Source organism: Anolis carolinensis, chromosome 2 (genome assembly GCF_035594765.1).
Source record: "Anolis carolinensis isolate JA03-04 chromosome 2, rAnoCar3.1.pri, whole genome shotgun sequence".
In the NCBI taxonomy this organism is placed as follows: domain Eukaryota; kingdom Metazoa; phylum Chordata; class Lepidosauria; order Squamata; family Dactyloidae; genus Anolis; species Anolis carolinensis.
In genome coordinates this window covers 275,329,551-275,354,132 of record NC_085842.1, presented here as the reverse complement: position 1 = coordinate 275,354,132, position 24,582 = coordinate 275,329,551, and the positions used below count along the sequence as shown (strand labels likewise).

The window sequence follows — 24,582 nt, the reverse complement described above, 5'->3', positions numbered from 1 at the left end:
CATTCTGATCTGTTTCTAGAGCTTTTCCAGCACTAGAAGCATTACCTGGCATAACTGGAAAATAATCAACATCTAATGCTAACTAAATTACTGATGTTAGTACCTTGAACATTAATCATTTCCACTGTGGCATGTGTTATCATTAACCAGATTTACACATCAGACAAATTAAGCAATAAAGAATCTAAATCTAACTGTCAGTCTCAGTTAAAGTGAAAAAAAAACACCCCACTGAATCAATAAAAAGATAGTAATTTTATGGGTATATTACCATTGGGAATAAGAAATGGATTTAAGTCAATGAATTGACAAAAAGGGTTTCTGACTGGAGAAATGTTTAATAAAAACATCTACATTTTCCATACTTTCTTCTCAGTTTAAAGAGTTTTGCAGAAGTCCACAGATATGTTATCCTTGAGGTGAACTTGTCTTCCCACCTCTAATGAACCTCTAAACTTTGAACAGGAGCCATAAGGTTATCCTCAAAATAGTGGTGTTTCCTGGAGACACCATCAGAACTTTAAAAGCAGAGCATAACTCTGAGATAATCCAAAGAAGAATGATCAAGGCTAAGGAACATCCAAAATAAGGTACAGTGCAAGGGCAGGCTTGCCTCTTCCCCAGTCTCTGGAGCATAACAAAGCAGATTGTCTCTATAAAATCATACTACACTCCTAAGCATTCAAGAATGTAGTATGATTATAGAGACAATCCGATTCCTCTGTTCTCAGCTGCAAACTTTGGAGAAGATAACTGCATCTTTTGATGTATTTCTGAAATATTTTAAGTGCATACAATATAATACAATATCAGAGACATGACCTTACAACTCCCCAAGCACAGTGAGCTCCTCTGAAATAGAAATTTTAGTTACCTGCTGAAACCAATAAATTATTTTAAAATATTTACTCTTTATGTTTTTTCCTCTTAACTTCACCAGATGAGTCCTCTGCAGAGTCTTCACTACTTGATGAGTCCTGCATACAAAGGCAAAAAAAAGATCTGTTTGGATGTGAACAAATAGGTTCATTCTGTCTAATACACTGCAATATAATTTCAGAATCAAAGTTTACTCTCATTTATTAAAGTATAACAAAAGGCTTTGTATAACAAAAAGGCTTTGAAATAAAATCATTTAAACTATTTTATATAATGACAGGAAAACACTGTAAATATGTAAAATGCAGTTTTCATAGTAGACTGGAAAAATATGATCCAGGTAGAAGAATTTGAGAAATAAATCTAAAAGGACTTATAGAATAAGTTAAAATACAATCAAAGAATCAACTGAAAACCATCCATATCACATGAGATAAGTAGCTGCTTTACTTAAGATGAAAGGTTAATAGTTGCATTTTATAATATATTGTCTTAGTTGGAAAACTGTGCTTCTGGCCAGGAGGGCCAATGCTCAGGCATGATAGAAAATTGAGTCCAGCAATATCTTGAAAGCCAAAGATTTCCTACTCCTATCATCGAAATTACTGGTGATTTGTTATAATCTAATAGTTTGCATTTGCAATGTAAAACTTTGAAAGCATTCTTAGAAGACACCGAAATTGTTTCATTAAAGCAAACACACAAACGTTTACACAGCAATCACATGTCTACTCAAAAGTAAGCACTATTAACTTATTTAACATTTATTCTCAGATATGTAAATACTTTCAGCTTTTAACGGATAATATATATATATACACACACACACACACACACACACACACAGCAGAGTCTCACTTATCCAAGCCTCGCTTATCCAAGCTTCTGGATAATCCAAGCCATTTTTGTAGTAAATATTTTCAATATATCGTGATATTTTGGTGCTAAATTCATAAATACAGTAATTACAACAAAACATTACTGCGTATTGAACTACTTTTTCTGTCAAATTTGTTGTATAACATGATGTTTTGGTGCTTAATTTGTAAAATCATAACCTAATTTGATGTTTAATAGGATTTTCCTTAATCCCTCCTTATTATCCAAGATATTCGCTTATCCAAGCTTCTGCTGGCCTGTTTAGCTTGGATAAGTGAGACTCTACTGTAATACTATTTAGTCCACCCTCCAAATGAAAAACAGAGAACCTGGAAAATCTGAGGTAGGCTTGGTGAAGCTGAAAGTGTTTTATAATTACAATGAGTGAAGATTTGGGATGCTAAATTTGTTTATGTCAGTTGTTCCCAACCTGTGGATCCCCAGATGTTTTGGCCTTCAACTCCCAGAAATCCTAACAGCTGGTAAACTGGCTGGGATTTCTGGGAGTTGTAGGTCAAAACACCTGGGGACCCAGAGGTTAAGAATCTCACGTTGAGAACCATAGGTTTCTGAGATATGGGGAGTTTGATCCACAACACATTTCTGTTTCATACAAGGAGATACAAAATGTTTTGGATACTGACAGGTAAACTGTACAGTCTTTAAAAAGCAATGATCTTCAGTAGAAAAACAGGTAACATCAACAAATTAATACAATAGATAACTGATTTGAGGTATCTGAAGAGCATCAGATTCCATTTTTTTCTTATGTATAGGCTAGTGAAAACTAAATTCCATGCTTACAAGCAAAACATCATCTTATAGTTTATTAATCACCTCTTCTGAGCCACTGTTTGAGGATGCCGCTTTTGATAGTGGTTGCTGTTGCTGCTGCTGCTGCTTCCTAAGCATTGCGGATCTCTGTACAGCCAGAATACTTGGGTTTGATTTCCAAAACTAGAGTGGAATTAAAATTAAAAGATTATGTAGCCACACTTACTAATTAATAAATGGCTCAGTAGAAATATCACAAGTAATAATTTGTATGAGGTTGTTAGAAAGCTATCCTTATACTGGCTCTAAATCTAAAGTAAACACACAGAGAAAATGAGAATGGGGACATGTGAATGAGAATGTGTTTTCCATCACAACAGATAAAGAGCTTTCAATTTCAACCTGAAAAATTTCAGTCTGGAATTTTGGAATTGGTAGTGGCATGAAGATACTACCATGGAAGACCTACACCCATACAGATTCCAAAGCCACATTAATTAATTTATTTTTGTAAAAAAATAATCCTGACTTTGATCACAAGAACCTGGAGCAAGTCACAACAATCCAGGAACAAGTAAAGTTTAAAAAACAAAGAAACAATTTGTTGTCAAAGGCTTTCATGGCCAGAATCACTGGGTTGCTGTTAGGTTTTTGGGCTGCATGAACATGTTCCAGTTGCATTCTCTCTTGACGTTTTGCCTTTATCTGTGGCAAGTATCTTTGAGAGATCTCTGAACAAACCTTTGAGGATGCTTGCCACAGATTTAATGTTTGGGCACTGGGAGGGGGGAAGGGCAAGCAAGCAATGGGGCAGGCATACAAGTGGGCAAGTGAAGGGGAGAGTCAGGGCGAGAAGCGGGGTGCGCACACAGGCAAGATGGCAAGTGGGAAGGCATGTGTGCCAGGAGAAAGAGCTTTCAAAATTACCACCACCATCTCAGTTGTTTCTCTGATTAATGTCCTACTTGCCTAGTTTAGCTGGACAACCTTCTGTAGGTAGATTTAATCCAGGAAAATCTTCATAGCTTGTATTTTTTAAAAAGAACACCGATGGGTGCTTCTGGTCTCATCCAAGTACATCTTAAACCAGGCCTGCACAACCTGGCACTCCAACTCTGAGAAACCCTAGTCTGCTTGTTCAATAGACACAAATTCTGAGAGCTGAAGTTGAAAACACCAGGAGGGCCGAAGGGTGTGCAGGCCTGTCAATCAAATATTCCAGGACCACGGATACATCTTAATCAGTGGTTCTCAACCTGTGGGTCCCCAGATGTTTTGGCCTTCAACTCTGAGAAATCCTAACAAATGGTAAACTGGCTGGGATTTCTGGGAGTTATAGGCCAAAACACCCGAGGACCCACAGGTCGAGAACCACTGATCTAAATGGTAGAATTAATGCAGTTGGACGCCAGTTTAGTTGTCATAGCTCAACGCTGTTGGGTCATGGGAGCTGTCACTGTACAAGGTCTTTAGCATTCTCTTACAAGGACTACTGATGCCTCATCAAACTACAATTCCAAGGCTTTAAAATGGTGTTAAACTGCATTAATTCTAAAATGTAAGTACACCCTATGACCAATTTCCCTGAACCCCCAACTCAACCCAATTTTTCTGATTTTGCAAAAAGTGGCAATGTTGGTTAGCCTCAACTAAAATTGTACACTAGAAGTTTCTAGTAGAAGTTAAATGTGGGCATCAGTAGAGTACAACTTCATTTGCATTACCAATTTCCCCATACAAAACCACTGAAGTTTCTAGGCAGATGCTTACTGAAAACAATACTGATTTAAAATGAAGTCAGTTACACATAAGAATTCATTTTACCTCAGCTCCATCAACCTTTGGTGGTTTTGCTTGCACTTTCTTCTCTTTAGATGTGTCAGACTCTGAATCTGATTGACTGGCAGATTCAGAACCAGAGTCTGAATCGCTGCTTCCCGATTGGCTGCTACTTCCATCGCTACTGCTTCCAGAGCTTGAACCAGATCCAGAACCTGATGCTGAACCAGAATCATCATCTGACTGGCTGCAATGACAAGGCAAGTATAAATGTTATAGAGACTGTGAAAACGCAACAACTAAACCAGGGGGAGGGGGGCACATCATGCAGTCTTAGGGATGCTACTGGATTGCAAGTCCCAGGAACTACAGCAAGCATACCTAATGCTGAAGAATACTGGACACTGCAATTTGGTTTTGGAGGGTTCAATGAGCTAAATTCAATCCCAGATCATCCTAAAGTAAACTCGCATAAATCAATGGGGCTTAAATACATTGCATTTAGGAACTATGGGGCAAAAGGTTTTCATAATATAAATGTCTGGAAAGTTCTTACTTCATAAACTCCAGAAATTCCAGAAAACTGTTTTCATTCATCATAAATACCACTTAACAAGCACTACAAATTAATTGGACTAGCACTGCATTTAGCTCCCAATGGTTATGCATCCTTCAAAAGCTCCTTAGTGCTTGCTTTTAAGTAACGAATGATGAATGTTTACCCAAATATCCACCTGATTCTAAATCTTTCTAACAGTACTTACAACTACAGGCTAACCTTTTCAAGGGATATATAAGGAGTGTGAGGAGATTTGAGAAGGCTTTTGTCGCACATATTTAGAATACAGACCAATGTACAGGGTGGAATGAGCTTATGCCCTTAATTGCTGAAAATCCGAGCAAGCTGTACCAAGGAATGCTGAAATTTCCACATCCCAATCACAATTCCCCAACTTTAATCCATCTGGACCATATCATGTAACTTAAAAGCTGTGGACTGATGCTGTATGATAGCTGATGTTTTGGACATATTTAGTGCTTTCTCAAAGACTGATCGAATGCATTTCAAACAAATATTGTAAGTAGTAATTTGTTAGTAGCTGCAAACAACTGCATAAAAGTCCATATAAGTAAGACTGTTCATTTCTCTTCTGCTAGCCTTCTTGTTAGAAATCAGTAACTAGCCAAGACGTTATTGGCTAATGTTTCTATGTTCATTTTTTGTAATTTCTTAATTCTTGTGGTGTGTTTACAAGGTTGTTTCAAACGTCAGGCTCATGTATTTAAACGTAGGCTAGCAAGAGTGATTTAAATGCAAGTATAAATCACAGGATTCGACTGAATGCACTGATCATTCAACTGCAGATTGTTTTTTTCAAGCTGTTTTAGAAAAACTTTATCTCACAGAAGTCTGAACACCTATTCCATACCTTTAATAAACTTGTGCTGCTTTCATGATTTAAATCAGTGGTTCTCAACCTATGGGTCCCCAGATGTTTTGGCCTTCAACTCCCAGCAATCCTAACAGCTGGTAAACTGGCTGGGATTTTTTGGAATTGTAGGCCAAAACACCTGGGGACCCACAGGTTGAGAACCACTGATTTAAATACATTGCCCAGCCAGAAATAAACCATGCACGTATGAAAAAGAAAAGAAAACATAACCTTTGCTAAGAGGGGGATGGAATCAGAAACTGAAGGCAAAGGATTTGATCATTTTTGTTCTTTATAACTTACATTTTTATAAAATTCTGTTAGTGATAAACAAAATACAATATCCCACTTCAAACAAAACCAAACCAAACTCAGAACAGAGACATGCTATGACATTTTTCACCTTTGTTACAACTGGTTATAAAGATTTCACTTTGGGAGAAAACAGTGTTGTTGTATTAAACTCAATACACTTAATAAGTTACAGATACAGCATTTATACAACTGTAGTTGCTGCTCTATAGCATGGATTCAATTATCCATGGCTTGAAAATATTCAGGAAAAAAAATCTAAAAACAACTCTTGATTTTGTCATCATTTTATATAAAGAGCACCATTTTATTATAACATATAAAGAGACATGAGCATCCATGGATTTTGGAACTAAACTCCAATGGATATTAAGGGCTCACTGTACTCAATAATGTTGGCATTTTTGTTCAGTATGTGTGCATGTGTCCTGTTGACAAAATCATGGTTTCTTAAAGCAGAAACATGTTATATCCCCCTACCAACCCCAGAGATTACTTCGGTCCAAAGACCAAAATTTGCTTGAAGTCCCTAACATACTGACTTAGCATTTGTCTTCCACTAGGCAGAGAGCCTTCTCAATTGTAGCCCCTCATTTATGGAATGCCTTGCCAGGTGAAACTCGAACTATCCGAGATCTACTTGCCTTTCGGAAAGCCTGCAAAACCTTGCTCTTCCGACAAGCTTTCAATGGGTGAAAAACTCGGGGCTATGTCTGTTTTTATTGTTGTTTTTATTGTTATTTTAAAGCTAAGTGTATTGTTTTAATCTATTTCTGTAAACCGCTCCGAGACAAACTGGGAGTAGTGGTATACAAGTCTAATAAATAAATAAATAAAAATGAAGGAAAGACATACATATTCCTCACATATTGTAAAACACACTGCTGGCACACAATAGTCTGATTTCGACGTATGCCTCCAATTTGACCAGAACTGCATGAGATGGATAAGCCCAAGGTCTCTATATCTTCAACTACAATTTTCATTCCCACCTCCATAGCTGACCCTCCCCCCCCCCCCACACATACATTACTAGTCAAGTATTCAAATATGAAGTAATGAGACATCCTGCAGAATTAATGTTTTAGATTACTAGTGCAGCAACCTGCTCACTATAAAGCTGTCCCACTGATGAAGAAAACATAGACAAAATATGTTGTAGTTGGGCCAAGGGGCAGTAATGGTTCTATGGGTGAAACAGCTGGAAGGAGAAAAAAGGCTAATAGAGAGCAGGTGCTTGATGAAGAACAACAAGTAAAGCGGGTCCAGGAAATACTTATGGCTCCTTCAGAGGATGAGACGTTTTATGGGTTTTCTAGTGATGAGGAATCCATGCTGGAGGATGATGGTTTCACAGAGAGTAGAGGAACTAAAAGGTCTACTCGAGAGCAGGAGTTGGATGAGGAAAGAGAAAGGAAAAAGATCTGGGATATACTCACTGCTCCCACGGATGAGGAGACATTTGAAGGGTTCTCTGGGAATTATGGGTCTGGGAGTGAGATGGAGAATGTTGATTGGACTCAAGTAAATGTGGATGATGAGCCAGCTCATGGGGCTGCATCAGGGGATTGGCAAGCCTCTCATACGCCTGGGACACGGGAAGATCTAAGTCTTGAACGAAGATGGACTGGAGGGATGGGAGGTGAGGTCCACAAATGAGATCAAGATCAGCTGTGGATGATGAGGACAGGGTGGAGGCCTCATCAGCATCGGACTCCGGTGAGTAAGTTAAAAGTGGGGTTTCAAGAGCTATTGCCTTGCAGAAGGCAAGGTGTCGTTTTGGGGACATTGTTTTGTCATTGTCTGTTTTCCTTGGGTCCTGGCTGTACAGCTTCCTGATAATCTGGATTGAATCTTGCTTCGGTGTTCCTGGCTTCTGACTCCTGTTCGGCTCCTGACAACAACGTTTCCCGTTTGGCATTTCCAGTTTGGCGTTTGCTTTGGCGTTCCTGCTCAGGCGTTTCCAGTTTGCCGTTTGCTTTGGCATCCCTGCTCCAGCGTTTCCAGTTTGGCGTTGGCTTCAGTGTTCCTGCTCTGGCGTTTCCAGTTTGGCGTTCGCTTCGGCGAGCCTGCTTCAGCATTTCCAGCTTGGTGCTTGCCTTGGCGTCCCTGCCTTGGTGCTCTTGCTTTGGCGTTTCTGGCTACTGAACCCGGTTCGACTCCTGACTACGTCTGTGCTTCCTCCTGGCTTGGCGTCTTTAGTTTCCTACTTTGGTCTTTGAAACTCGGCCTGGCTTTCGACTACGCTTCTGTTAGTTGCCTTTTGGGAGCGTTTAGCTCCTCTTTAGGTCTTTGAGCCACAACATTACATGGCGTCAGCTTTGGTGACATTTGTGTTATGTTTGATGCGGATTATCAAGCCAGATAATCCGGATTATTCTTTTGTTCTTGCTTTTTGACTTCTTTTGAACTAAGACTTTTACCTTTTAAAAGAAACACTGCAGTTAAGTGTTTTTGAGTTTAAAACATCTAATAAACATTTAAGAACTTTTATTGTGTGTGTGGCTCTTTAAGAGGCGGCTATATCACGACAAAATAGGTCTTTTCTCTTATGGCTATCATTTGCAGGACATAGAAGTATAACATTTCTAGTATCAAATGAAGAAAATATCCAATCACTCCCATATGTCCGCAGGGTTATGAAGGGGAGGCAGAGGAAGTATCTTTTGTTTGAGCCCACACAGTATTTCAGAGAAGAATCAAATGGTTTGGTTTCTGTTCAATGTGAGAGAACTGTATAGCTTTTTCCGGACCATATGAGGTAAAACAGGACCTAGACACTCCCTCCAGGGTAGGGAAAGAGCCAACAGCAACAGAAATAATGGGTGGTTAATAGGAAAAGTAAAAAATCTCTACTTCTCAAAACAAACATGCTCCACAATGGGACATCTGTCTTATTTTCTGTGTTTTATGAAGTATTGAAAAATGCACTGTATTTTGAAAAGTAAAACACAGGGGTTAAAAGTGAATGCAGTGCGTTTTCATATTGAACATTGCATCGCATATATTAAGGAGAAAAAAAATCAAGACCTTGATCTGACAGAAAAATCATTCCTAAATTTCTAGAAGATACATGTGTTTACTCAATAAATAAATGATAATAAAGTTTTTACAGTCTGAAGAAATCAAGTTTAAGTTTTCTATAAAAAAGCTGATTTATTTGATAGTAAAGATTTTTACGAAACACTATAGCTTTTCTGCCCTTCCTCTTTACTGAGGCTTATAGTATAAACAAGAAAATAATCCTGCTGCAACAGGAATTGGAACAAAAACAGATATTTTTAAAAGATTTTTCTATAGCAACAGAGTGAGGTTGTAATACAAGCTGTTTCTATAAAGCTCAGCGAAAAGAAAGTGAGTTATTATTCTAGAAGATAGTAATCAATTTTTAAATCCTTGGTTAACTATTTTAGTATACTACCACTGTCAAAATAATGCTATGCAGGAGCATTATGTAAGTATCTTATATGTTTTCAAAATAATTCTGCATGCGGTACTATGTAAGATTTACAGTGTTGCATATTACTATAGTTTATAAAGCAACAGTATATGTAGATATGTATATGTATTTTATATGTCTATTTATATGAATGTTTTAATGTAATTTAATGTAAACTGAATTGAAATGTAATTGTAATTGTTTATATATATATATATATATATATATATATATATATATATATAAATATTTGTAAGCCGCCCTGAGTCTCCTTAGTGGATGAGAAGGGTGGGGTAGAAATGCTGTAATAAATAAATAAATACACTTTCATAATATTTATACTATTTTAACATTGCTTGCTTTGTATACTGGCAGTGGAAATTATATAGGAATCCTTAACTATTAATAAATAATACTGGCAAAAAATTAGCAATGTGAGGATATCCTGGGCTTGGAGTCAAGTAGGACACTAATATTCCTGGTTAACTATGGTTTCTTATAACATGGTCTTATCTCCCATCTTAACTGAAAAGGATTAAGTGAGATATTTTATGGAAAAAATATTACAATACACATTATAATAAGCATAGTAGTGCACAGGCAGTCCCTGAGTTACAAACATCTGATTTACAAACAATAATAATAATAATACTTTATTTATACCCCGCCACCATCTCCCCACAGGGACTCGGGTTAGGGTTAGGCAAGGCCCGAACAATTCAACTGAGCAAAAACCACAGCATAAATACAATTCGCAATATAAAAGATAAAACGGTAATACAGTAAGACAAGAATTTACAACAATTAAAATATCAACCAACCAGGTACAGTTCTTTCGTCTACACAGGTGAAGGAACTACAGCAGCCATGTAAGAATAACATAGTAAGTTAAAATACATAACAGGGACCTAATACAATTCTGGATAGAATTATAATGCCATCTGAGACTGGTCATCCAGTGACTGTCTCACCGAAGGCCAACCAGAACATCCAAGTCTCCAGTTGTTTCTTGAAGGAGGATAGGAAGGGAGCAAACCTAATCTCCCTGGGGAGGGAGTTCCAGAGACAGGGGGCCACGGCCAAGAAGGCCCTCTCTTCTCATCCCCCAGACGGAATTGTGAAGAAGGTGGAAACGAGAGGAGGGCCTCCCCGGAAGACCTTAAGAGATTGATTTACAAACAACTCATAGTTAAGAATGGGAGTGAGAAAACAGGAAGTCAGGGAAATCAAATTCAACTTAAGAACAAACCTACAGAACCTATCTTGTTTATAACTTGGGGACTGCCTGTATACTAAAATAGTTAACCAATAAAAATGGCATATCTCAAAAATGGGATGTAACGTGTAAAAATCAGATGTTTGAAGAGCTCTTTTCACTGGATCTTATTTGGCCAGTCTGACCTCGTCTAACAACTGTGGCAACATCTTAAGCGAAGGTTGGATAAGTGAGACTCTACTGTATTTAAGTATCATTTTATTTCTCTCACACAGCTATACGAACACCAAACAACTGAGTAATTAATAAAATTTAAGATGACGTCTTGAAAGGACAGATAGTAAATATGCTGTCTCATGCATGACGTGTCATTTGAGGCCAGCAGGAGGATAATATGGGTGGAGTGAGGCAAGAAGGATGCCTGGATAATGTCAACTCCACATTTCACCAGACTGCAAAAACTAATACAGTAGAGTCTTATTTATCCAAGCCTCGCTTATCCAAGTTTCTGGATTATCCAAGCCATTTTTGTAGTCAATATATCGTGATATTTGGTGCTAAATTCGTAAATACAATAATTACAACATAACATTACTGAGTATTGAACTGCTTTTTCTGACAAACTTGTTGTAAAACATGATGTTTTGGTGCTTAATTTGTAAAATCATAACCTAATTTGATGTTTAATAGGCTTTTCCTTAATCCCTCCTTATTATCCAAGATATTCGCTTATCCAAGCTTCTGCCGGCCTGTTTAGCTAGGATAAGTGAGACTCTACTGTACCACCAAACTTCATTTTAGGCTTCATGTTGCTGCAGCAAGCCACTATATCACATACCAAGCCACCATAGTTCTGGTCCATTATCTTTGCTCAAATAGCTATGGATGAATGAGAACCGTCCTCATATTTTGTATGACACAACCAAGAGAGGCACATTTTATTGCCAAATACTCACATATAAAATGTATGTGTGTGTTATAATACATTTACAGCCTGCACTTTTTGTCTTCAGGATGTATACTGATAGCTGCTATTAAAGGGCTGATAGAGGTAGGAGGTGACTGTAGTCTTCTGCCAGTGAGTCAAATTCCTAAACACCCACTACAGCTTCAGAGGGTTGGAAAACCAACTGCATTCGATTGTGGGGGCATGTGAGGGACGAAAAGACATTGATGGGGGAGGTAAACTCCTATTGCAGTGACAGAAGTCGAGTCATGTAATTAATACAAATTGATTAGTAGTACAGTGGGCCATTAGATTTGATTCTTGAACTCCATTTCTTATATAATGAACAACTCAAACAAGTACTATACACTTTTTCCCCCTGAATATTTTCAAACTATGGTTGGTTGAATCCACGGATGCAGAACCCATGAATATAGAGGGCCAACTGTATATTTAAGGTTGAAACAAAATCATTCCTAATGCACTATATTTAAATAATTTAATGTCATACAATCGCCACAATCTCATATAGTTTTAAAGAAGTGTTAAGACAAATTCACTGCAGGTAGGTGTATATGACCATGAAAGTTAAATGAAGCTTTCAAGTCCAGAGCAAGTATGCCACTAAACAGTAGCTGTTAAAAGGCAACATTGAAGAACGGCTGTCCTTTCCACATTGCTAGTGGTCTTACCAGAAACATTAAGTATAAACAGTCATGCTATAAAGCAGGATGCTGAACAAGGGTGTTCTTGTGTTCCTAAAGTCTTCCATTTGTAATATGTACAGTGTTTCAATACACACATAGACAGTTGGGAATTACTCGATTTCAAAAAGAGATAAATCAATCTGAATATAACTACTGCTACTGCTCAGATCTTACTGATCACCACTAAGCTAGAAAGAGTTCTTACATCTAGCTCCTAAGAGCCACTGCTCAGAATTGCACTATGGTATCACCAACAAATAAAACTCCACAAAACTTATACAGTATATCTACTCAGAAATAAGCTCCACTAAGTTCAGTGGGTTCACTCCTGACAAGAAAGTATAAGATGACAACCAATTTTTTAAATCTGAAATTTAAATAAGCTGTGAGAATCTTTGGAGAATCTTTGCAGTTTACTAATGTTATTCTTAATATGTTTATGTAAATTTTTCGGAAAATGGCTAACAGGTATCTGTAACAAATATTGAATAAAACAGGATTTTTGTATGTATGGCCATGTTCCAGAAGTATTCTCCCCTGACGTTTCGCCCACATCTATGGCAGGCATCCTCTGAGGTTGTGACTTCACAATGAGAGAATACTTCTGGAACATGGCCATACAGCCTGAAAAACATACAAAAACCCTGTGATCCCGGCCATGAAAGCCTTCGTCAACATATTGAGTAAAAGTTCTTTATAAAACTTCACTATTTTCTATTCACCTTCATGTGTGTGTGCCTTCTAGTCACTTGTCAACTTATAGCAATGTCATAAATAATAATAATAATAATAATAATAATAATAATAATAATAATAACAACAATAATAATAATTTATTTATATATCGTCCTATCTCCCCGAAAGGACTCAGGGCAGTTTCCAATCAAAATAACAACATCCATTACATAGTCAGCAATTGAGAGAAAATATTAAAACAGATACAACTATACAATTAAAATAGACAATAAAAAACAATTACAAACCAGCCATAATCAAGAGGACAGGGATCATTAGCCAATTATCCTAACAATAAACTCCATGTTTTCTTATCCCCTGCCACTCATCCTGCGACGTGTTTTATTGCCCAATACACCATTCTTTTATATCCCTTTCTAGTCATTTAATTTAAAAATAGTATTGAAATTTCATTTAGTTTTAGAGTGGCTGGGGGTGGGATAAATTTTGGACAGGAATGTAACAAAAGACAAAACAAAAGATATATTGAAACTGAAAGTGGGGGTTAGAGGTGAAGACTAGAGCAGAATTTTGCCTAACAAAAGAAGAAAAAAGTATCATAAAGATTACTATATCCTCCATGAGAAGATATATGTTGTATGTTTTGGGGAAACTGTATATCAGTAATAAAACAACACTGTCAATACAGGCATATACATACTAGTAAGTTAGTAGTATAGTAGAGTCTCACTTATCCAACATAAACAGGCCAGCAGAATGTTGGATAAGCGAATATGTTGGATAATAAGGAGAGATTAAGGAAAAGCCTACTAGACATCAAATTAGGTTGATTTTACAAATTAAGCACCAAAACATCATGTTTAACAACAAATTTGACAGAAAAAGTAGTTCAATATGCAGTAATGCTACATAGTAATTACTGTATTTACGAATTTAGTACCAAAACATCACAATGTATTGAAAACATTGACTACAAAAACACTGACTACTAAAAGGCAGACTGCATTGGATAATCCAGAACATTGGATAAGCGAATGTTGGATAAGTGAGACTCTATGAAGTAAATAGATTACACACAAAGCTTAGGTTTTTCCTTTCACATTTGTTACTAAATACATTTTGTTTCAATAGAACTAATCTGAAAGTAACTAAAATTGGTCTGTTGTCTCAAAAGAAACAATACACATATACACATACTGTATATGTAGCTTTCACAAAATGTATGAATGTAAGAAAAAGTTACAAGTTCATACCTTGATTCTCCACTACTGTTCCTTGCACTTTCTTCATCGCTGTGCCCATTCATTGTAAATATTCACCAAGATAAAAATATAAATAAAAGTTCTTCCAGTTTGCAAGCTGGATATAAAATGTCCACTGAAGAGGGTCCTCTTCCTTGGAGTTTAGGTATTTCACATAAATCTTGTTCCACTGTGTTCAGAAGTTCATTTTCCTTTTTTGTTCACGTTACCTTTTAAAAGAAAGAACATTAAGATGCACTTGAAATGACTGCATATCTGTACAGACTTCAATGACACTACAATAAAATAGACCCAATGATTACAGTTTACTGTATACTCATGTAGAAGTCTAAAAAGTTTAATCAAAAATTGACACCCCTCCCCAAAACAGGACTGACTTATTTGTATGTTAGCATACTTACTGAACCTTAACTATTATCAAAAAAGGAATAATTCTCTTTTCTGAAAGTCAAAAGGTGAGAGCTTAGTCCAACCAAGGTAAAGGTAAAGGTTTCCCCTGACTTTAAGTCCAGTCGTGTCTGACTCTGGGGGTTGGTGCTCATCTCCATTTCTAAGCCAAAGAGCCGGCGTTGTCTGTAGACACCTCCAAGGTCATGTGGCCAGCATGACTGCATGGAGCGCCGTTACCATCCCACCGAAGCGGTACCTATTGATCTACTCATATTGGCATGTTTTCGAACTGCTAGGTTGGCAGAAGCTGGAGCTAACAGCGGGTGCTCACTCCGCTCCTGGGATTTGAACCTGGGACCTTTCTGTCTGGTAGTTCAGCAGCTCAGTGCTTTAACACACTTCGCCACCGGGGCTCCTTAACCCAACCAAGGAAAACCAAAATAAAGACTAAGCCCCTCTACTCTCTGACATCCTTTGAAGGGAAGCTCTAAAGAGCCACTACCATCACCCTTTCTCCATCTAGGCTAGAAATGGTGCCACAGTGGGGAGCGTCAGGGTGTCTGTTAAGATTATTCTGGGATGGACTTAATTCTTACCTTTTACTACTCTATTTCAAGAGATGAATGCTTCTTTTTATTATTCATTAATTATAGTTTAACACTGAACAAAAAAGGAATCTTCCCGTTTTCTGAGTAAAGTAGCAGGTCTTTTTTGAGTGCCTTGGCAGAAAAATGGCAGCCAGCCTCCTAGGGTGGCACAGGTACTTTTCCCTCTCCATGCAACGATCCTCAACTTATAATGGGTCATATTGAAGTCTACAATTTTGGACCCCAAACCTGCCTTGTACATGAACATATATGGTAATGTATTTATTTCATTATATCTTTCCTTCCCCCTGCCCCCGCATCCTATCCCATTATTCTTTCAGTAACTCTACCAGATAGGGTTTAACCTAGCATCATGTTCAATCTAGAAATTATAGCACTCTGATGCCAGTTTAACTTTTATGGCTCCATCTTATGGAACCCTGGAGTTTGTATCTTGATAAGACACTAGCGTTCTCTGGCATTTAATTTTAAATACTAGGCTTGAGCGATCCACGAAAAAATTGATTCTAAACTCGTTTCAAAAGTAGGGGGGTAGCGTTTCGTTTCTGATGTCATTTCCTAATTTTGCCCCCCCAAAAAACCGAAATTAACGAAAATTCGTTAGTTTCAAAAGTAATTCGTTAATGGCAGACGCGCATGCGCAGTGGCCCAAAACAGCCTAAGGCTTTTATGGTGCTCTCCTGCACTCATTTTTTTCAGCTATACTGACCAAATTTGGTACAGTGGGAGAACACAATCCACCCTGCTTGCTCGCTAAATTGCAGAGCGTTTGCCCTTTCCTAAGATTTATTACGTAATTTCATAGTTCATATTAAAAAACTTTATTTAACAATTGCAAAAATCTGTTCCTGCTTTTGAATTGTTATTTCCTGTTCAATAGGGGTTCCTTCACTGTGAAAGTCCTTCAAATACAAATAAACAAATTACAAAAACAAATACACCCTCCCTTTTGCCAAAGCCAAGTGGTATTGCGGAGGATGATGGGACTTGCAACCTTTTGCCAGACTTTGCTAGGGTTGATAGGAGAAAGAGATTTGCAGCAAGCCCAAATTGAGCAGCTCAGGGAAGAAAGGAAAGAGAAAACAATACACCCTCCCTTTTGCCCAAGCCAAGTGGTATTGCGGAGGATGATGGGACTTGCAACCTTTTGCCAGACTTTGCTAGGGTTGATAGGAGAAAGAGATTTGCAGCAAGCCCAAAATGAGCAGCTCAGGGAAGAAAGGAAAGAGAAAACAATACACCCTCCCTTTTGCCCAAGCCAAGTGGTATTGCGGAGGATGATGGGACTTGCAACCTTTTGCCAGACTTTGCTAGGGTTGATAGGAGAAAGAGATTTGCAGCAAGCCCAAATTGAGCAGCTCAGGGAAGAAAGGAAAGAGAAAACAATACACCCTCCCTTTTGCCCAAGCCAAGTGGTATTGCGGAGGATGATGGGACTTGCAACCTTTTGCCAGACTTTGCTAGGGTTGATAGGAGAAAGAGATTTGCAGCAAGCCCAAATTGAGCAGCTCAGGGAAGAAAGGAAAGAGAAAACAATACACCCTCCCTTTTGCCCAAGCCAAGTGGTATTGCGGAGGATGATGGGACTTGCAACCTTTTGCCAGACTTTGCTAGGGTTGATAGGAGAAAGAGATTTGCAGCAAGCCCAAATTGAGCAGCTCAGGGAAGAAAGGAAAGAGAAAACAATACACCCTCCCTTTTGCCCAAGTTGTTTTTCGGTGGATTATGGGGAGTTTTGCCAGACTTTGCAAAATGAAAATTGGAATATTTGATTTCTTCTATTTGCAACTCACTTTAATGCCTATGCAAATAAAAGTTTCCTAATCAAACGAAAGCCCACCCCGCACCCAGGCAATATGGCGCAGCAGAAAAATTGGAGGGCTGGTGGGCAAATGGCAAATGCCAAGCTGGTGGGGAAAAAAAGCCCACAGGCCCTTTGAAAAAACACCCTAACCCACCCGTTTTCCTCCTCAGTCCTCACCCACCCACCCTTTCTCCCGGTCTTCTTTAGCTCAGCCAAGGAAGGAAGCAATCTTGCCTGCCTGCCTGGAATCTCAGTCCCAACCACCACCCTCTCTCTGCAGATCCCGAGCCAAATGAGCCACGAGGCTCCCTGTGCTCGCTCTTTTCATTCAGGACGTACAAGCCCCTCCCCTGGGTTAAACGTGCTCTCTGATTGGCCACAAGGTGGAAACAATATCTAGGTTGCCCCAGTGCACTTAAACAAGTTTGGGTGATTTGCAAAACCTTGTTTTCCTAGCGAAAAAAAATGACAACATTAGAAAAAGGGCCTATCGCGGTTTGAAACCGCGGGATCCACACGAGTGGACAATCTAGGTCGAATATTGCTTCATAAGTTACAAAACTAACGAATTACTAACGACAAACGGGGAAATCGAATTATTTGAGCAAGCCTATTAAATACCTCATGAACTATGAATCCTAGGATTCTGTAGATGCAGCCATTACATTGAAAATTGAGCCTCAGAGTTATAACTGTGTAGCATGAGAAAGATGTAGAGTGTTCCCCCGCTACTTCGCGATTCACTTATTGTGGACTCGCTGTTTCACGAGAAATGTATTTATTAACCCACCTCATTGCTACATTTAATAGTTACATAAGTGGCCTTTCTCGCCCTTGCAAGCCCCAGGGAGAGTGAAGCCTTTCTTACCAGTGCTGGCGAGCCCCTTGCTTGGTGCCTGCCATGTTGCCCTGGCTGCCTCTGCTCCTGGAACCAGGGAACAAGACAACCACTTCACCCGATAAGCGAGCAAGCGAGGGAAGGTGGGTGGGTGAGAGAGTGAGGGCGGGCGGCAGCAGAGAAACCTGGAAGAGGCGGCCAGGCTCCTTTTTCTGCCGCCGCTCCAGCTGGGCCATGCTGGGAAACGTGGAGGACTCAGAAGAGGGACTCAGAAGTCCTGCCCCCTCTACCAAGTCCTCCATATTTCCTGGCATGGCAGGCTGGAGCGGTGGCAAAAAATGGAGCCTGGCCGCCTCTTCCAGGCCCTTCTGCTGCTGCCCACCTTCCCTCTCTCACCCACCCTCCCTCCCTCCCTCGCTTACTGGGCAGAGTGGTGTCTTCTTCCCTGGCTCCAGGAGCAGAGGCAGCCAGGGCAACATGGCAGATACCAACCAAGGGGCCTGCCGGCGCTGGTAAGAGGCTTCACTCTTCCCGGGGCTTGCAAGGGCGAGAAGGGCCACTTAATTATTAAAATGTTTAGATATTAAAATAAAATAGTGTCCCTACTTCGCGGATTTCCACCTATCGCGGGTCATCCTGGAACGTAACCCCCGAGATAAGTGAGGGAACACTGTACAACAATATAAATTCACTTACTCTTACAGCAGTTCAATATTATTATAAAGATGCAATCGCGCACATGAGAAGATCTTGTTTAAACCACCTCATATAAGTTCAAAATATTCAGGTAGTTTTTTCCTACAACAATGTGAAATGCAGTTAAGTTGCAGTCCTAAACATAGTAGTGTGAAAGTCCTTTTGAACATGGCTAGACTTAGTAAATACTACCCTAGGATCCAACTGCCTACATGAATCAACCATTTTATAAACTGACAACAGCAGTAATATGTCATGTAGAAAACATTCCCTGACATCATAAAATTATAGTATGACCCCTGTATCTGCAGGGAATACGTCCCCTGACATTGCACGGATACGTAAAAGTGGAGTAACAATGAACCCCATTATTTTCAATGAGATGAATGACAGAGGAACTGAGAAGAGGTTACAGCTTGTAAAGAAGGGTAGAGTTAATAGATGAAACTTTTGAGTATGTGAAACTGCATACACTGATTTTGCAGATATGGAGTGGTACTGTACAGTTCACATTCTGCATGTACAGAACTGAACTATTCCTCAAAGGAGTGTCATACAGAATCATCATACCCATACAAGTATGTCTTCTGTAGTTTTGACCCTTTAAAAACAATGCACAAGGAGCCAGGTTTTCCAGCTACTTAACAAGAAACTAGTTTAAATAAATTAAGCTGTGGAAAGGTGAAACAATATATTGATTCTATAGATATTGGGTTATACCAAAAAGTCTACATCCAACAAGCATGTGGAGCACTTTCATATAGGATTATTATAAGCATACAAATATGACTTCTGTAATATTGTCCCTTGAAAAGCAATGCACTCGGAATCATATCTGTTAACAAGAACTCCAGGTGTTCCAGCATATGAACAAGAAACTAGCTTTAAAAAATGAAGCCCTGGGAAAGTGTAACTGTGGATATCGGGCAGGGGGTTGGACTGGATGGCCCACGAGGTCTCTTCCAATTCTATGATTCTATGGGTCATACCGTACAGTCCAAATCTGGTAAATAAATATGTGCAGCATTGGGTTGTCCATCAGATGAATTTCATAGAGATTCATAATGACCATAGAAGTATGACTTCTATAGTATTGTCCCTTTAAAAACAATACTCTAGGAGCCAGATCTATTTATACAAGTTCCGAGTATTCCAGCAGCTGAACAAGAAACCAGTTTCAGTAAATGAAGCTGTAGAAAAGCGAAACTGCATAAATTGATTCTGCAGATGTTGTGTCATAGCGTACAGTCCAAATCCAATAGTTCTGTGCCATTATTATTATTGCACTACTCTGTTTTAAAGGAGACTCATAATGGTCATATCTAACAGTCCAAATCCTGTAAGGAAGCATGGATAAGACTGAACTGTGCCATGTAGGATCATAATGACCGTACAAGTATATATACTTCTATATTATTGTCCTTTTAAAAGCAATACACTAAGAGCCAGATTTGTTAAGGTGAGTTCTAAGTATTCCAGATCCTTAACAAGAAACTAGTTTTGACAAATGAAGCCATGGAAAAGTGAAACTGTGTACACTGGTTATGTGGATAATGGGCCATACCATACACTTCAAATCCAGTGTAAGTGAACATGTATATAATGGAACTGACTTCCCAGAGGAGTTTCATATAGGATAATAACCACTCAAGTATGTCTAAAGGTTTTCCCGACATTAAGTCTAGTCGTGTCTAACTCTGGGAGTTGGTGCTCATCTCAATTTCTAAGCCGAAGAGCCGGCATTGTCCGCAGATACCTCCAAGGTTATGTGGCCGGCATGACTGCATGGAATGATGGTACCTTCTCACCAGCAGTATCTACTGAGCTACTCACATTCGGATGTTTTCGAACTGCTAGATTGGCAGAAGCTGGGGCTAACAGCGGGAACTCACCCCACTCCCCGGATTCGAATCGCTGACCTTTCAGTAAGCAAGATCAGTATTTCAGTGGTTTAACATCCATGTCACTGGGCGCTCCTCAAATATGTCTACTATAGTTATATCCCTTGAAAGCAAGCATGGGCAAACGTTGGCCCTCCAGGTGTTAGGAAAATTGTGAGAATTGAAGGCCAAAGTTTGCCCATGCCTGCTTTAAAAAGAATTGCAGTAGTTAGCAAGAACTCCAAGTCTCGCAGCTACTTCCCAATCATCCCTAATTGTTTCCACAGGATTTCTGAATATCACAGCAGGAAAGAAGATAACAAGAGATAACCCAGTTTATTCGAGCTCTGGATAAACATTTTTCCTACCGTTTTGTTGTATTTTTTTTTACTCCAGGAAGCCAAGCAATGCAAAGGCGGAGACTTGCAGACGGAGCACACGGGCCCCTCGCCTGGCAGCCAATGAGGAGCGGGCCTCGTGGATTTAGTGGGTGCCAAAACAAATGGGCTTCCTTCCTTCCTCCCTCCCCTCCCCCCAACGTGGTGGGTGCCTCTGGATGCTCCACGCAGAGCGCTTTTTTCATCATTATCATCACTATTATCGTCATCACTGCTGCCATTCCTTGGCCGGCTTCGACCTTCCCTCCATTATTACTACTAATAATAACTTTATTCTTATATCCCGCCCTATCTTCCTGAAGGGACTTGGGGCGGCTTACATGGAGACCAAGCCCAATGGAACAAAATTAAAATACACCACCATAAAATACATGTACATTACCCTTTCCCTCCTAACAGTAAACAAAAGGAGATGGCGGGGGTGAACAGAGAAGGAACAGCATGGTTTTGAGTCTACACCAGGCCTGAGCAAACTTCGGCCCACCGGGTGTTTTGGACTCCGTTAGGAATTGTGGGAGTTGGAGTCCAAAACACCCGGAGGGCCGAAGTTTGCCCATGCCTGGTCTACGCGGAAGGAAAAAAAGAATGCACTTTGGCACCACTTTTTGGGAACTGCAGGGTTCTGGGAGTTGTAGTAACACAAGGCCTTTCGCTTTCTCAGCGAGGGAGCGACAACACCTAGGGTTCTGTCTCATTGAGGAGCGAAAAGCGGTGTCGGAACTGCATCAATTCTAGTGTGGATGCACCCAGTGAGGGAGGGAAGGGGGAGAATGAGACACAGGCAGGCGAGGCTTGAACAAAAGCCCCGCTTCTTTCTTAATTTTGTGAAGCCGGGCCTTCAGCCGGCGCCGGGCCTTCCCTTTCCCCTTCTCTGCCCGAGTTAGGGCCCTTCCACACAGCCATATAACGCAGAATATCAAGGCAGAAAATCCCACAAGATCTGCTTTGAACTGGTTCATCTGAGTCCACATTGCCATATATTCCAGTTCAAAGCAGATCATGTGGGGTTTTATTCCGCTGTGTGGAAGGGGCGCCTTAGCTTCCTTCCCTCAGCAAATCACTGTCCTTTCGGCTGCGGCCTACGCTGAAGCTCCCGCCAGTCTCGCCTCGCCTCCAGCCTTGACCCTCTGCTTCCCCGCTGTTGTTGTTTTTTTTACCTCAGCGTTGCCGCGAGGCCTCCTCTTCTTCTTCTTTGAGGGAAGACACGCGAAATAATAATTAAAAAAAACCCGAGAGAGAGGCCTGCAGGGGAAGACGAGGCGGCGAAGGAAGGAAGAAGCGCTCCGGGTCCGGCCTGGATTGCTCTTCGCCCTCTCTGTCTCTCTCTCTCTTGGCTTCGGCCTAGGCCCAAAAGGGAGGGAAAGGAAGCCCGAATCCCTCCGAAAAGGGAGGGAGGAAGGAAGAGAACGGGTTAAAAAACCGAAAGGGAGAGGAAGCGGGGCCTGAGGTGCGCGGGCAGGCGCCGTTGCTTAGTTTAAGCGCTCCCGGCGGCCGCCATCATCACGCCGAGTGTCACCTCCTCTTTCTCCTCCTCCTCCTCCTCCTTCCTCTCCCTCCCTCTCCCCGTCCGATGGAAACCCCGGGCGTGATGTCAGCCCTGGGACAGAGCGGGAAGGAAGGAAGGAAGGAGGAGGAGCCAGCAAGGCAGGCCGGGAAAGAGCAGAGGGCGAAGGGGAAGGACGGCCGCTGTGAGGAGAGGAGGAAGGAAGTAAAGGCAGGGAAGAGGGCGCCAAGTGAGGGAATTCGCCTCCTCCTTCGCTAGGCCTGCTTTGGGGCCTCCACTTGCATTGGCCACTTGCGGCGCCCAGGCAGCGAACTCCCACAAAAGCAGGCCTGGGCAAACTTCGGACCTCCGCGTGTTTTGGACTTCAGCTCCCACAATTCCTAACAGCGATGGCTCAGTGCTATGGGAACCTGGGAACTGTAGTTTGGTGAGGCACCAGCAAGGCCAAAGGCCATGTAGAACCAGATCGCCTGTGATTCAGTGTAGATGTGCCCGCAGGAGATATTAAAATCCATAGATACTCAGATTGCATTGTATCTACATCAGGGGTCCTCAGACTTTTTAAGTGGAGGGCCGGTTCATGGTCCCTCAGGCTGTTGAGGGGCCGAATTATCATTTGAAAAAAAATACGAACAAATTCCTATGCACACTGCACATGTTTTATTTGTAGTGCAAAAAAACAAACAAACAAAAAACAACAACCCAACAACAACTATTTATTTATTTATTTACTACATTTATACCCCACCCTCTCTCACCCCGAAGGGGACTCAGAGCGGCTTACAAGTTGTATGTACATACAATATATCAGGGGTCCCCAAACTTTTTAAACGGGGCCAGTTCACGATCCTTTGGACCGTTGGAGGGCTGGACTATAGTTGGCCACCGAGCAATAATAATAATAATAATAACAACAACAACAACAATAATAATGAGTTTTGGAAGAGACCCCTTGGGCCATTTAGTCCTATCCCTTTCTGCCTTTGTGCACCGATAGCACAAGCAAAGCACCCCTGACAGATGGCCACCCAGCCTCAATGTTAATAATAATAATAATAATAAGGGTTGTAAGAGAAGAAGAGACCCCTTGGGTCATTTAGCCCAACCCCCTTCTGCCCTTGTGCCATGGGGGCCGGATAAATGGCTTCGATGGGCCGTATCCGGCCCCCGGGCCTTAGTTTGGGGACCCCTGATCTACATACACTGCCAAAGTAAAATGGTGTCCCAAATATGATCAAGGTTTGATTTTTGGATTATTATTATTATTATTGAAAAGTATTTCCAAACCGTGGATGGTGGAATCTAGAGCAGGGCAGGATACAGGGGATGGCTGCATCTAGAGCACCGCAGACACAAACAGGAAGTTTGCCCAAGCTTGCACAAAACCCACACGAAAGGAAGACCTCTGTGTCATCGCCATCCAGGCCCCACATTGGGACCCAGGATCTATCCTTGCTTTCTTCCATGCCATATTTATGGGGCTCCCATTTGTGGTGTTGTACGCAGGCCCTTGGTATCTTTGAGTTTGATGATATTTTGGGGGGAGGGGAGAAGAGAGAGAGAAAGAGGCCATGGGGTGTTGTGAGTTTTCTCCTGGCGTTTCGCCTGCATCTGTGTCAAGTATCCTCAGAGATTATGAGGTATGTTGGAAGCTAGCAAGAGTCTAAGAGTCTACCATATACCGTGCAGCTGTGGACAAGTCTACCAAATGCAGCATTGCCTAAATACGAATCAAGGAACATGAAATGCACTGCCGACTAATTCAGCTGGAGAAGTCAACCATAGTAGAGCACCTGATGAACCAACCTGGACACAGCATATTATTTTTTGAGAACACAGAAATGTTGTACCACTCTAACAACCACCATGTTAGACTACACAAAGCAGCCATTGAAATCCACAAATATGTGGACAATTTCAACAGAAAGGAAGAAACAGAAAATGAACAAAATCTGACTACCAGTAGTAAAAATAAAAAAACCCTCTAAAACAGGCAGTAAATAAAGAACAACACTCAGAAGACGGGGGGGGGGGGGGGGGAATCAGGGCCAGTTGACCTCTCCCAACAAAAGATTCCCCCAGGCAGGAATCAGCCAGGCCTTGAAGCTGCAAGGCTTTTCAGTGCTAGTCAAGGAGATTAAT

General features: G+C 40.6%; 1 protein-coding gene and 1 non-coding gene across 5 annotated transcripts in view; both read right to left on the bottom strand.

Moving 5' to 3' along the window:
* Nucleotides 1-22,516, bottom strand: part of chd1 (chromodomain helicase DNA binding protein 1) — a 56,560-nt gene extending 34,044 nt beyond the window's left edge. For 2 of the 4 annotated variants that reach the window (XM_008103078.3, XM_016990947.2), the window contains exons 1-5: nt 22,094-22,516; nt 14,314-14,531; nt 4,357-4,558; nt 2,596-2,715; nt 910-977 (exon numbers count right to left, since the gene is read on the bottom strand). In XM_008103078.3, coding sequence (XP_008101285.1) covers nt 910-977; nt 2,596-2,715; nt 4,357-4,558; nt 14,314-14,366 — 443 coding nt within the window. In that variant the 5' untranslated portion in view covers nt 14,367-14,531; nt 22,094-22,516. The remainder of the gene's footprint in view (nt 1-909; nt 978-2,595; nt 2,716-4,356; nt 4,559-14,313; nt 14,532-22,093) is intronic. The other 2 variants (XM_003216377.4, XM_008103079.3) reach the window with 1 other exon arrangement.
* On the bottom strand, nt 641-718 carry mir5419 (microRNA mir-5419). Its single transcript, NR_130019.1, has one exon. It is a non-coding gene; the product is annotated as a microRNA mir-5419 (primary transcript).
* Nucleotides 22,517-24,582: the final 2,066 nt, after the last annotated feature.